The sequence below is a fragment of the Rhinopithecus roxellana genome, chromosome 13 (genome assembly GCF_007565055.1).
Source record: "Rhinopithecus roxellana isolate Shanxi Qingling chromosome 13, ASM756505v1, whole genome shotgun sequence".
Taxonomy (NCBI): domain Eukaryota; kingdom Metazoa; phylum Chordata; class Mammalia; order Primates; family Cercopithecidae; genus Rhinopithecus; species Rhinopithecus roxellana.
Window position 1 is genome coordinate 107,590,643 of NC_044561.1, and position 14,776 is coordinate 107,605,418.

Here is a 14,776-nt window from a genome sequence, read left to right on the forward strand (position 1 = left end):
AAATGCATATGAAAATTGGAAGAACAATATTATAAACTCCCTTGGACCCAGCACCCACAAGGATTGCTTGAGCCCAGGAGTTTGAGACCAGCCTGTGCAACATGGCAAAACCCCATCTCTACAAAAAATACAGAGTAGCTGGGTGTGGTGGCATGTGCCTATAGTCACAGCTACTTGGGAGGCTGAGGCAGGAGCATTGCTTGAGCCCAGGAAGCTGAGGCTACAGTGGACAGAGATCACACCACTGCACTCAAGCCTGGGCCATAGCACAAAACCCTGTCTAAAACAAAAACAAAAACATGCTTAATGAAGCCGATGAGGCTCTGCATGACTGAGTCCTTCCTATCTCTCTGACTTCTTTTTATACCACCCATTCTCCCCATTGGTCACTAGACTCCAGTCACCCTGTCCTTCCTTCTCTTTTTCTAATATACCAGCTCCTTCCCATTCAGGAATTCAGTAAGATACTCTTTCCTGGAATGCTCATTCTCAGCCTTCACCTAGCCTTCTGTTCATTCACAGATGTCAGCTGAGATGTCATGTTCTCAGGGAGGCCATCCCTGATATCACAGCCTATATCTCCTGCCACACACTTTTGTAGCTCCTGGTTCTTCTCTTTCATTCTACTTATTACCACTGTAATGAAATCTTTAGTATTTCCATGCCTATCTCTCCCACCAGGCTGTAACTTCCATGAAGATGAGTTCAAAGGGGACTACAGGCATGTAAACCATTATTTATAATGTAATACAAAATATGCTATAAATGAGGATACATATAACGCCATTGGGAGCACAGAGAAAGTCCATTTAACCCCGGGCAGATAGCCCTCCCTGATGAAGTGGCATTCAAGTTGCATTCTGAAGTAGCACACCACGGGGAGGCCAGAGTACATGTGGGAAAGGAATTCTAGGGAGAGGAAATGAAATAAAGGCAGAGGCAGGACTCTGCAGGATGTGTCCAGGCAACACAATTAGGTCAGTATAGCTAGAGGTTGGGGTACGTGAGGTGAGCAATAAAGGGCAGAAGGTACAGGACAGAACATGAGGCTGGTAGAGCCGGGCATAGTGGCTCATGCCTGTAATCCCAGCTACTCAGGAGGTTGAGGCTGGAGGATTGCTTGAGACCAAGTGTTTGAGGTCATAGTGAGCTAGGATTGCGCCACTGCACTCCAGCCTGAGCGAAAGAGCAGAGGCCCATCTCTACTAAAGAAGATAGGGCTGGAAAGGTACATTGGCATCACATTGTAAGGGTTGTAGTGTCATGCTAAATCATTTGGACTTTAAGACTGACAATGAGGAACCAGAAGATCGGCTTCACGGTCAGTCCACTTAGGCTAAAATAATGGAACTTTTTAACATGACTTACAGCTCATTTAGTTCAACCATGTCCCTGTTGCAGTTAAGAAACTGAGGCTTGGTCTGGCTTTGGTGGCTCACTTCTGTAATCCTAGCACTTTGGGAGGCCATGCTAGGAGGATCGCTTGAACCCAGGAGTTTGAGACCAGCCTGGGCAACATGGCAAAACCCCATCTCTACAAAAAATACAAAGATTAGCTGGGTGTGGTGACGTACACCTACAGTCACAGCTACTTGGGAGGCTGAGGCAGGAGGATTGCTTGAGCCCAAGAGGTTGAGGCTACAGTGAGCAGAGGTTGTACCATTGCACTGCAGCCTGGGCTACAGAGTGAAACCCTGTCTTTAAAAAATTAGGCCGGGTGTGGTGGCTCACACTTGTAATCCCAGCACTTTGGGAGACTGAGGCAGGTGGATCACCTGAGGTCAGAAGTTCGAGACCAGCCTGGCCAATATGGTGAAAACCCTATCTTTACTAAAAAATACAAAAAATTAGCTGAGCGTGGTGGTGGGCATCTGTAATCCCAGCTACTTAGGAGGCTGAGGCAGGAGAATCGCTTGAACCCAAGAGGCTGAGGTTACAGTGAGCCAAAGCCATGCCATTGCACTCCAGCCTGGATGACAAGAGCGAGACTACGTCTCCAAAATTAAAATTAAAATTAAAAAAACACTTGAGACCTGACCACTGGTCTTTGTCTTCACTTTTCCCTTTTCTTAACTTATCAAGAAGTCGAGCCTCAGGGGACAGAAAATTGGCAGATTTGCAGGAGGGCCTTGGAAAGGGCGAGGAAGACTATGGCCTCTCCTTTTCCAGAGAGTGAATGAGACCATGGCCACACTCCTGACTGTGGGCAGAGGCCTCCCGAGAACTGCAAAACTTGGGCATCCCAGTGCTGACCCAAAACCCCAAATGTGCCACCTCCCCGGGTACGGTGATCATCTGGCTTGTGGTGGCCTCCTGGGAGTGAGCCAAGGACATTCTGCAGAGTGCCAGGGAATTCCCGCTAGTGCACTTACCACCCACTCAAGAGCCAATGGCAGCCAACAGGCAATGCTGCGCCATTAAGGTGTTTGTCAAGAAGCTAAGCTGGGCATTGTGGGCGATCCTGAGGGCCCTTTTTAGATTGGCTGTAAGTGAAGAAGAAAAAAAGAAAAGAGACAGCATTTGGAGGCAAACTATAGCTAGTGCAGAGGGAGCAGCATGACAGAAAACCCCCGAGAGGCGGAGATGCTTGCCTCCATGTCTGGCTTCCTTACCAACTTGCTCTGTGATTCTGAATGTCATTTTCCCTCCTGGAGTTTTCTGTCTCTCTTCTGCAAAATGAGTATGTTAAATGAGATGATTGCTGAGTATTGTTGACCAGTGTATTTTCTAGATACCTGAATGGTCATGCCTTCAGTATGAAATTTTACAAATTAGTCATATAACTCAGGTGGTCTCAACAGCAAGGCTGGGGCCTCACTTATATGGGTAGAGGAGGAAGCAGGGTTTTGGTGGGACAAGACGTGGAGGGAACTGACACAGTGATAGGACTGATCCCTGAGGAGTCATCAGAGAGACCCAGTGATGTGGTCTGGCAGCAATAACCAAAGGTGGTGGCCAAGGAGGGGAAATGACTTATTAAAAATCACCAAGGGCCGGGCGTGGTGGCTCACACCTGTAATCCCAGCACTTTGGGAGGCCGAGTCAAGTGGACCACCTGAGTCAGGAGTTCAAGACCAGCCTGACCAACATGGGGAAACCCTGTCTCTACTAAAAATACAAAAATTAGCCCTGCATGGTGGCAAGTACCTGTAATTCCAACTATTTGGGAGACTGAGGCAGGAGAATCACTTAAACCAGGGAGGCAGAGGTTGCAGTGAGCCGAGATCGCACCACTGCACTCCAGCCTGTGTGACACAGTGAGACTCCATCTCAAAAAAAAAAAAAAAAAAAAAAAATCACTAAGAGCAAGTTGGTGGGGGAGCCAGGAATGGAGCCAAGCGTCTCTGCCTCTCAGCGGGTTCTTTCCGAGGAGTATGGGAGCAGGAATAGACAGTAACATTGTAAGAACACTTACTACATGCCAGAATCTGCTAAATGCTTCTTGCTGCTGTAACAAATGACCACAAACTTATTTCTTAAAGCAACACAGGCTTGTTATCTTACATTTCCAGAGGTCAGAAGTCCAAAATGGGTCTTGCTGGACTGAAATCAAGTTATTGGCAGGGCTGCATTCCTGCTGGGGTTTCTAGGAGAGGATCCCTTCCTTGCCTTTTCCAGTGTCTAGCGGCTGCCCGCATCCCCTGGCTTGTGGCCGCTTCTACATCAGCAGCACTGCTGTAACCCATGTCTCCCAACACCTTCTCTGACTCAAGCCCCCATGCCTTCCTCTTATGAGGATGCTTGTGATTTCATTAGACCCACCTGGATAATCTGGGCTCATCTCCCCCATCTGAAGATCCTTAACTTAATCATTTCTATAAAGTCTCTTTTACCACATAAGGTACCATATTCACAGGTTTTGGGGATTAGGATGTGGATGTCTTTGAAGGGTCATTATTTTTATGACCACGTGCATCATCTCATTGAGTCCTCCTAACAACCCTTCTTTAAACATCCATTTAACAGATGAGGAATGTGATGCTTAGAGAAGTTAGGTCATTTGCCCAGGGGCACTCAGCTAGAAAGAGAAAAGTTAGGTAATATTTGGTATGTGGTAGCATCTTGGTCCCAAGTGAGCTGTCTTTTTAGGTAGGACCCCATTCAGCTCCCAGGTGTATTGAGAATACAGTCAAACTCTCTGGAGGAGGCTGTCTAAGAACTAGGCAGGGAATCTGAGACCCTGAAAAATAGATTAGGGTCATAGTAGTCTCAGCTTAGAACTTGAATGCCAGAGAAAGAAACTGAGGGAAAAAATGCAGTTGTAAGCATTAAGCCAATATGGCAATGGATGAGGAAGGCCACCATTCATGCCTGTATACAGTGATACAATAGTATCTTAGTGTGGGGGGTTGAAGCTGCTGTGGACCATTTGCTCAAGTTAGGATTTACCAAGGAGATGGGCAAGGTGAGGGACCCAGAGATAACAGCAGAACCAAGGCACAGAGAGCAGAAGCTGCTGGCTACTGAGCCATTGCTAATAGAAGACGTTTCTAAATGGTAACGTAGTCAATTATAAGTGACACTGAACATGTCCATTTCGTCATGGTTATGGCAGGCCCTGTGCTAGCTGTTGGGGTAACAATGATGAGGAGGACATATATGCATTTTAGAGTCAAAAGGAAGAGACAGATAATTCAACATGTGGTTACAATACAGTGTGATAAGAATTGTGATAAGGAAAGAGATGGGGGACTGACAGGGATGTACAAGGACCTTTTGAAATAGATGTAAGGGTTCAAGACTCCCCAAAGAGAGAGGAGGGAAGAGTGAACTGAATAGAAGGAACAATACGTGTAAGGGTCTGGGAGAACTGGAACTCACTGGAACACAGAGCACTAGGTGGGGAAAGATAAAAGGGGTTGCAGAGGGAGTCAGGGCTGTTGACTGCAGAGATGGAAAGCTTTTAAAGCTACCTCAGGGCATTCACACTTACTGTTCCCCCATCCTGGAACATTCTTTCCTAGTAGCCACAGGGCCCACTCCCTCACTTCCTTCAGATCTCTTGCTTAAATGTCACCTGCTCAAAGAGATTCTCCCTGATCATCCTCCATAAATAGCTGTCCCATCACTCTCCATCTCTCCAACCTGCTCTATTCTTCACAGCACTTATTCCCACATGTTTCTTCCACTAGACCGTAACTACTAGAAAGTAACTAGAAAGGTGTTTTGGGTTTTTGTTTTTGTTTCTGTTTTAGACATGGTCTCATTCTGTCGCCCACAGCCCACTGCAGCTTCCAACTCCTGGGCTCAAGGATCTTCCTTCCTGCCAGAGTCTCCAGAGTAGCTAGGACTACAGGGGTGTGTCACCACGCCCGGCTAATTTTTTCAATTTTTTTTTTTTTTTTTTTTTTTGAGACAGAGTCTTGCTCTGTCGCCAGGCTGGAGTGCAGTGGTGTGATCTTGGCTCACTGCAACCTCCGCCTCCCAGGGTCAAGCGATTCTCCTGCCTCAGCCTCCCGAGTAGCTAGGATTACAGGCGCCCACCACCACGCCCAGCTAATTTTTGTATTTTTAGTAGAGACGGGGTTTCACCATGTTGGCCAGGATGGTCTCGATCTCTCGACCTCATGATCTGCCCGCCTCAGCCTCCCAAAGTGCTGGAATTACAGGCGTGAGCCACCACGCCTGGCCGTTTTTCAATTTTTTTTGTAGAGAGGTATCTTGCTATGTTGGCCAGGCTGGGACTAGAATGTTTTTGTTTGCTCTTTTAGCCCTAGCACACAGTACCTAGTACATAGTAGGTCCTCAATAAATATTTATTGAATGAAGGGACAGAAATAAACATTTGATGTTTAGGAGGTAGGACCAACAGTTATTTGGTAAAAGACTAGAGTGCTGTGGCTCACACCTGTAATCCCAGCACTTTGTGAGGCCAAGGCAGGTGTATCATTTAAGCCTAGGAGTTCAAGACCAGCCCTAGCAACACAGCGAGACTTTGTCTCTACAAAATATTTAAAAAGAAAAATTAGCCAGGCATGGTGGCACACGCCTGTAGTCCCAGCTACTCAGGAGGCTGATGTGGGAGGATCACTTGAGCCCAGAAGTTCAAGGCTGCAGTGAGCCATGGCTGAGAGCGAGACCCTGTCTCAAAACAAACAAACAAAAAGAAATTGGATGTGGGCAGTGAAGGAGAGGGAAGAGTTGTGAGTCCTATGAGGCTGCTGGTTTGGACAACTGGGTAGCTGATGGTGCCATACCCTGACATAGCACCGGCATATTGAGCTCACTATTGTCTGAGATAAGGCATTGCACTCAAGGAGTGTGAGGTTTAGGAGGTCCTGGGAGGGGGAGGGGCTGCCTGTCCAACACTCTGACCATATGGAATATGCCTGAATTCTGCCATTTCTTAGCTTTAGGGCTCTGGATACAGTCATCCCTTGATACCCACAAGGGGTTGCTTCCTGGACCCTCTCAGGTACCAAAATCCATGGATGCTCAAGTCCCTTATAGCCTGCCATATCCGCAAGATAGCCACGGATATGGAGGGCCAGCTGTAATTACTTAACCTCTTTGAACCTGTTTCCTCATCTGTAAATTGGGAGGTCATAATTTCTGCCTCATGGAATTGTTGCATTCTAGGGTGCTTAGCACAACAGAGTGCCTGTGCTGGGTACTTAGTAGGCATTCTAAATATGGTAGTTAGTATCATTGTTATTACACTTGGAAGATCTCTGACTGTTAAAAAGTTGTTTCTTTTTTTTTTTTTTTTTTTTTTTTTGCCCCCCAGGGAATAGACCTGTTTATGAGCCTCCAAAAAAAAAAAAAAAAAAAAAAAAACAAAGCAAAGTAAACAAAACCTTGAAAAACAGTGTTTAAACTCAGGGATATCTTTGGGGTCACAGGGCCTGTAATTTCTTTTATTATTATTATTATTATTATTATTATTATTATTTGTTCTACTTTAAGTTCTGGGATACATGTGCTGAACGTGCAGGTTTGTTACATAGGTATACATGTGCTGTGGTGGTTTGCTGCACCTGTCAACCTGTTGTCTAGATTTTAAGCCCCACATGCATTAGGTATTTGTCCTAATGCTCTCCCTCCCTTTCCCCCCACCCCTCAATAGGCCCTGGTGTGTGATGTTCCCCTCCCTGTGTCCATGTGTTCTCATTGTTCAACTCCTATTTATGAGTGAGAACATGTGGTGTTTGGTTTTCTGTTCCTGTGTTAGTTTGCTGAGGATGATGGTTTCCAGCTTCATCCATGTCCCTGCAAAGGACATGAACTTATTCTTTTTTATGGCTGCATAGTATTCCAGGGTGTACATGTGCCACATTTTCTTTATCCAGTCTATCATCGATGGGCATTTGGGTTGGTTCCAAGTCTTTTGCTACTATGAATAGTGCTGCAATAAACATACATGTGTATGTGTCTTTGTAGTATAATGATAAAAAGTTGTTTCTTATAATGAGTCAAGATCTCTGTCCTATAATCTCTCATTCTGGTCTTAGTCTTGCCTTCTGTACCAACCAGAATGTCCTCCTTCATGCTCCTGTTCTCCTTAATACAGTCTGTCTTCTCCAACCTAAACACCCCTCATCTGTCCTCCCAGGACATGGTTCCCGGTCCCCTTACTCTCTTGGCTACGCTCCCTTAGTCAAGCTCCAGTTTGTCACAGTCGCTCTGCATATAAAGCCTCTAGAACTGGACTTGAAACTCCCATGCATGTTGAGACCAGTGCCTGTTTCCTGTTGTTCACCTCATCACCCTAGATTATGACCATAGTTGCCCCAACTCTTTCATGGGGATCTTTTATTCTTTCTTCCTCCTTCTAGCCCCTGCTTCCAAATTTGACATCTTCCTGCCTGGTCCTTTTTTGTAGACTTTACCTCTGGCCTTTCTGATAATACCTCCTCGCCCCTTCATTTCTGATCAAACACCTAATCCTGATCATTTTCCTCACTCCTTCTCCAGGCCCGTATGGTCCTGGTTCAGGCTCCCACTCAGCTGTGATGCTCCCGAATGCCCCCTGGAGACCCCACTGTTTTTTTGTTTTGTTTTGTTTTGTTTTGTTTGAGGCGGAGTCTCGCTCTGTCGCCCAGGCTGGAGGGCAGTGGCGCAATCTCGGCTCACTGCAAGCTCCGCCTCCCGGGTTCACGCCATTCTCCTGCCTCAGCCTCCCAAGTAGCTGGGACTACAGGTGCCCGCCACCTCGCCCGGCTAGTTTTTTTGTATTTTTAGTAGAGACGGGGTTTCACCATGTTAGCCAGGATGGTCTCGATCTCCTGACCTCGTGATCCACCCGTCTCGGCCTCCCAAAGTGCTGGGATTACAGGCTTGAGCCACCGCGCCCGGCCGACCCCACTGTTTTAAATGACCCACCTTTTCCATCCTTCCCCACGGCCATCTCTGTTTCCAGGAGCACTTGTCGGCACTGCCAGAGATCTGCCTCTTGCCACCCCCATTGCCACTTCTAACCTCATCACCGCCTCTGCTGTCTGCCGCTCTCTTCCCTCTTCTGTCCACATTTTGTTCTCCTTGGTATTCTCTGCTCTCTCTTTTCACTGCCACCACTCCGGGACTTCTCAGCTTTGGCTTCTCAGGACCCCAAATCCTGCCTTCTGGCCGGCAGACCAATCACATCGTATTGTCTATGATCTCTATGTCTTTGGCTCAGTCCAGCTATTTTGGTCTCTGCTTGGATTCTGAGATTTTTCTCACTTTCCTCTGGGTTTACACCTCTTTCCGCACTTAAAGGGTGACAGACATCTTAAGAACTGGCTAACTGAGCTGTAAAGGTTAGACTTCTGACATGGCTGATGATTGATTAATGGATCTAGGTGTAAAGAGATGAAAGCAAGGTCATTCTGTCTAAAAGTGAATGGGACTTTTTTCCTTTAGTGGATTTTATCTCTTTTTTTTTTTTCAAATGGAACAATGGAACCTATTGCCTCATCAAGCAAGGAAGTCAAACCACAATAGATTGAATTTCAGCAAGTGTTTTTTGAAACCTCTAATAGATACCAGGAATTGTGCTTGGTGCTTTCATGAGTATTACTAAATCTTCCCAAGATGAAATCCCTTCCTTGATATCCAGGCAGTGCCTCCTAGATCAACTGTTCACTCATTCATGAACTCAGTGATTATTTCTTGTGTCAGACACTGTGCTAATTACTATAACAGATACCAAAATAAATATAACACCATCTCTGTTCTCCAGGAACTCAATCTAGTGGGAAAAACAGACATATCCACGACTGGGTATGATACATTGTGGTAGTTGTGTGTACAAAGTACTGCGGGAGTAAAGAGGTCTACCACTAGCTGTGACAGGGAGAGCTAAGGAAGGTTTAACAAAGGAGGTGACATTTGAGCTAGACCTTGAAGGATGAGTAGGAGTTTGCTAATGTGCTTAAAGAGAATGGGCTTTGGAGGCAGCAGAAAGAACCTGGAACTGTGAACGGCAGAGAGTGCTTTGGACTTGCTATGACTGGAATGTAGTACCCTTGCTCTAGCCTCAGGAGTTCTGCCCAGAGAAGGCAGAGGATTGTCTGGGTCACAGAGAAAGTGAGTGGCAGAGACAGGATTAAGCAGCATGAATTAGAATTATCTGACCCTGATCCATCTTCCTTAGCCTCCAATACACACACACACACACGCACACACACACACACACACACACACAATGCCAGTCCAACCTCATGTCCTGTTCCCTGGTTTAGATGCTGTCATTTGACTGCCCCCACCCCATTTCCCCTCCTAGGAATGTGCCCGTGGGCTCTGAGGATTGTCCCCAGAGAACCTGGTTGGGGGAAACAGAGCCTAGAGAATATTAGAGAATACACTAATACTGGCCTAGCCCCACCATGTGTCTGATCCATCCCAGTGTTTAGTTCTGGCCCAGACATTTGCCTATGACCTGAGTCCGTAGATCCTGACTCCTGATGTGGCCGGGATAGACTCTGTGATGTTCGTAATGGATCCGGATGGGCTGTGAGATGCTCCTTGCTTGAGTATCCCAGAAAAGGAGCTGCATAAACCAGGTTGCCAGCTTTTTACTGAGAAGGAGCTACTTTTAAGTCCCCAGAGCACTGGAACACTAGAGCGGGCTTATGTAGAAGACCCCCTGTTCCTCACCTCCTACCATAAGCAGGAATGAGGATTTTTAAATTCCATGCTAGCTTCAAGGTGGATGCTCAAAAAATACTCCATTGGCTAACTGGCTTGTCAGCAGTTATCTGTTCAGAGGTCCCTAGCTATTTCCCAAATGCTGTAATTCATCTTAGTCAAATTTTTAGAGAACCAATACAGTCCGTTGGCAGATAGGGAGGCACTGGATATATCTTAGGTTTGTACCACACCTCTTTTGGGGATGTCTTGAGGCAGCTTACAGATTAAAACATAATGTCTTGTGGCTCTAGGCCTGTAATCCCAGCACTTAGGGAGGCCAAGGCGGGTGGATCACCTGAGCTCAGGAGTCCAAGACCAGCCTGGCCAAAATGGTGAAACCCTGTCGCTGTTAAAAATACAAAAATTACCTGGGCATGGTGGCACATGCCTGTAATCCCAGCTACTCGGAAGGCTGAGACAGGAGAATCGCTTGAACCTGGGAGGCAGAGGTTGCAGTGAGCCGAGATAGTACCGCTGCACTCCAGCCTGGGAACAGAGTGAGACTCCATCTCAAAAATAATAAATAAATAAAAATTAAATTTTAAAAAAACCATAATGTCTTTATGTAAGTCTTTGAAGGATGAAACATAAAACTTGGGGGTTGAAGGATGAAAAAAGTAATTGTTACTTCCAAACATTCCCATGCTCAACACATAAGCTATAAATTTGGCTGAAATGTTCCTGGGAGAAAGACAAAAAGGGAAATGCATTGGGTTATCCAGTGTTCCTTTTCTTATATCTTAAAGTATACAGAATCTCCTATAGGGAAAGTACTTTCCTCAAGCTAAAGCCTAATAGAAAGTAATTGTGTTTGGTCCTAAGAAAGTTGAGTGAGAAGGTGAAGAGCATGTAATTCCATTTAGCCGTCATTTCTCCGCATCCACTCAGCACCAGGCGCTATGCAGTGTCCCCAGCCTTCTGGGAGATGCTGTCATATCCATAAGTCACCCAAGAGAAAGTAGACTTGACTGCAAAAGATGAACTGCCCTCCATAGGACCCACAAGAACTGGCTCTTGGTCCCAGGAGCACATGGGAGGGCAGGATGGCTAGATTTGAAAAAGCAAGAGTCAAATGGCCAGGCACAGTGGCTCACGCCTGTAATCCCAGCACTTTGGGAGGCCAAGGCAGGCGGATCACTTGAGGTCAGTAGTTTGAGACCAGCCTGGCCAACATGGTGAAACCCCATCTCTAATAAAAATACAAAAATTAGTCAGGCAGTAGTGGCATGTGCCTGTAGTCCCAGCTACTTGGGAGGCTGAAGCAGGAGAATCGCTTGAACCGGAGGGCAGAGTTTGCAGTGAGCCGAGATCATGCCACTGCACTCCAGCCTGGGCAAGAGAGCAAGACTCTGTCTCAAAAAAAAAAAAAAAAGAGAAAAAAAGAAAAAAAAAATCAGCTCAGAATGTGCCATGCTCTCCCACATTTCCAGGCAATTGCACACGATGTATACTTCAAGTCTTAGCTTAAATCTCATCTCTACCTGGAAGCTGTCCTTGAGTTCCCCTTTCTCTGTGGTGCCCCCCTCCCCACCATGGATAAGACACCCCTCTTTTGTTCTCCCATAGAACTCTGTGCACACATGCTTTTTACCATTGTGTTTTTACTGTGGGTTTACTTGTCAGTCTCTGAGTTCCTTATTCATCTTTATTTTTTCAGAGCCTCACACGGTGCCTAGCCTGTAGTAAGTGCTCAGTTATTGCTTGTCAAATGCACATAATGAGCAGCTACCGTGCCCATCACTGTCCTGGGCACTGGATGATTAAGCTATGGCCCCTTCCCTTGAGGAGGCTAAAGTCCCAGCACTTTGGGAGGAGGAGGAAGAGGAGGAGGAGGAGGAGGAGGAGGAGGAGGAGGAGGAGGAGACTGATATGTAAAGTAATGATTCCAGCCCAATCTTATAATATCTATAATAGGGGATTTGGGGAGCACAGAAAGGAAGAAAATAACTTAGCCTGACACGTCAAAAAATGAAAATTTTTTGCCAAACTGAGAAAAATATTAGGCAGAGGGAAGAACATGTATTAATACAAAGGCAGGAAAGAGAATCAATATTTAGGGAACTGCAAGTATTGATATTCTGTGCCATCATTTGGAATGGAAAGTATGTTTCAGATCCAATTGTGAGAGACAGAAAGTTGTTACTTTGTTGTATATGTTTCAAGGCTTTATTATTCTGACAATTTTGTTTGTATCATCAGATGGATTTTATCACAAGGCAGTAAAGATGTTATAGTCACCTTTGGTGAAGCAAATAATAACTTATTTATAGTTTCTGATCGGCTGCCTTATGAAAAACTGTTTCATTTGACTTATAATAAAAGACACATCCATAATTAGCCTGTTCATATAGACACATGAAACAAAAGCTATAGCTAGGAGGGGAATCATGCCATTTCCTCAGGCTCTTTTCCCTTCATTGGCTTATTTGGCATTCAGGATAATCCTCTGAGGATGGGAAACGGGGTTATCTAGATTCGAGCCCAGCAGGTAGCTCCTGGAAATGCTTGTGGGCTCAACAAATACACGGATGTTTTCCTCATTTTCCAGCTGATGCCACATATTTCCTGGTACTCTTGTGTTCCTGGGTCTTCATCCCCTCATGCTTTTGGGTGGGAATAATTTTTTGTTTGCTTTTTGAGACAGAGTTTCGCTCTTTTTGCCCCAGCTGGAGTGTAATGGCATGATCTTGGCTCACTGCAACCTCTGCCTCCTGGGTTCAAGCGATTCTCGTGCCTCAGCCTTCCGAGTAGCTGAGATTACAGGAGCCCGCCACCCCGCCCAGCTAATTTTTGTATTTTAGTAGAGACGGGGTTTCACCAACAGTCAGGCTGGTCTCAAACTCCTGACCTCAGGGGATCCACCCACCTCAGTCTCCCAAAGTGCTGAGATTACAGGCATGGGCCACCGTGCCCAGCCGGGAATAATCTTTACTTACTATCCTTCTGAGTCATTGCTTGTTTGAGCTCCTTCACCCAAGCTTCTTTCAGATTCTCTTGCCTTTTTAATGTTTTTCTCCTCTTTCAAAAAAATCACTCCATGCAAAAAACTTAGAAAACAGGAAAGCACAAAAAAGAAGTGCCTCGTGATACTATAACCAAAGGATACTCAGTCAATTCTTTTTTATTTTTTTAAAAAAAGTTATGACATCATTTCAGACTTTCAGAAACATTTTAGAGAATAGGGCAATTTCTTTAAATATTTATTTATTTACTTATTTATTTTAGAGATGAGGTCTCACTCTGTCACCCAGCCTGGAGTGCAGTGGCATGATCATGGCTCACTACAGCCTCTTACTCCCAGGCTCAAGTGATCCTCCTGCCTCAGCCTCCCAAGTAGCTAGGACTATGGGTGCACACCAGCATGCACAGCTAATGTTTAACTTTTTTGTAGAGATGGGGTCTTGATATGTGGCCCAGGCTGGTCTTAAACTCTTGGCTTCAAGCCATCCTTTCACCTCGGCCTCTCAAAGCACTGGGATTATAAGTATGAGCCACCACACCCAGCCAACAAAGAATACTTGAATGCCCCTCACCCAAAACTATTAACATCTAACTATACTTACTTTATCTCTCTCTCTCCTGTCTCTGTTTCTCTCTTTATATATATATAGACATATATGTATATTTCTTTTTTTTTTTTTACGATAGAGTCTTGCTCTGTCACCCAGGTTAGAGGGCAGTGGTGCAATCTTGGCTCAGTGCAGCCTCTGCCTCCCAGGTCCAACCGATTCTCCTGCCTCAGCCTCCCGAGTAGCCGGGATTACAGGCATGCGCCACCACGACTGGCTAATTTTTGTATTTTTAGTAGATATGGGGTTTCATCATGTTGGCCAAGCTGGTCTCGAACTCCTGACCTCAGGTGAACCTCCAGCCTCGGTCTCCCAAAGTGCTGGGATTTTAGGCATAAACCACCGTGCCTGGCCATATACGTATACTTCTGAACCCATTTAAGAATAATATGCTAGCCAATTGTCACCTGGGCAAAAAAAAAAAAGAATAAGTTACAGATATTATGCACCCTTATGTCAGCCTCAATACTTCAGTGTGTATCTCCTAAAAATCAGGAATTCTCCTACATAATCTTTTTTTTTTTTTTTTTTTTTTGAGACGGAGTCTGGGTCTGTCACCTGGGCTGGAGTGCAGCAGCCGGATCTCAACTCACTGCAAGCTCCGCCTCCCGGGTTTACACCATTCTATTGCCTCAGCCTCCCGAGTAGCTGGGACTACAGGCACCCGCCACCTCGCCCAGCTAGTTTTTTGTATTTTTTAGTAGACACGGGGTTTCACTGTGTTAGCCAGGGTGTCTTGATCTCCTGACCTCGTGATCCATCCGTCTCAGTCTCCCAAAGTGCTGGGATTACAAGCTTGAGCCACCGCGCCTGGCCTCCTACATAATTTTTATATATGCCTTTCTAGGTTTTTTCTATGCACACATCATTTATTTATATTTAAATAAGATCATGCATTGTTTTATTTATATTTATTTATAGTGGCTTGCTTTTCTGGGGGGGTAGCAATACATATTGTATATAATCTCCTACCAATAAATATTCTACAACATGGTTCTTTGTCAAGCTTTGACAGTACACACCGTGCGTTTCTGGGTGGCACAACATTTTCAAAATGCCTCTCTGTATCACAGAATTAACCGTGCTGTGCTTTTCCA

At 45.5% G+C, this 14,776-nt stretch overlaps 1 protein-coding gene across 1 annotated transcript in view; it reads left to right on the top strand.

Annotated features, from left to right (window-relative positions):
• The first annotated feature begins 1,294 nt into the window (after positions 1-1,294).
• The window catches only part of MMP24 (matrix metallopeptidase 24), a 44,479-nt gene continuing 30,997 nt past the window's right edge, over positions 1,295-14,776 (top strand). Inside the window, exon 1 of the mRNA XM_030915346.1 lies at positions 1,295-1,321. Coding sequence (XP_030771206.1) covers positions 1,295-1,321 — 27 coding nt within the window. The remainder of the gene's footprint in view (positions 1,322-14,776) is intronic.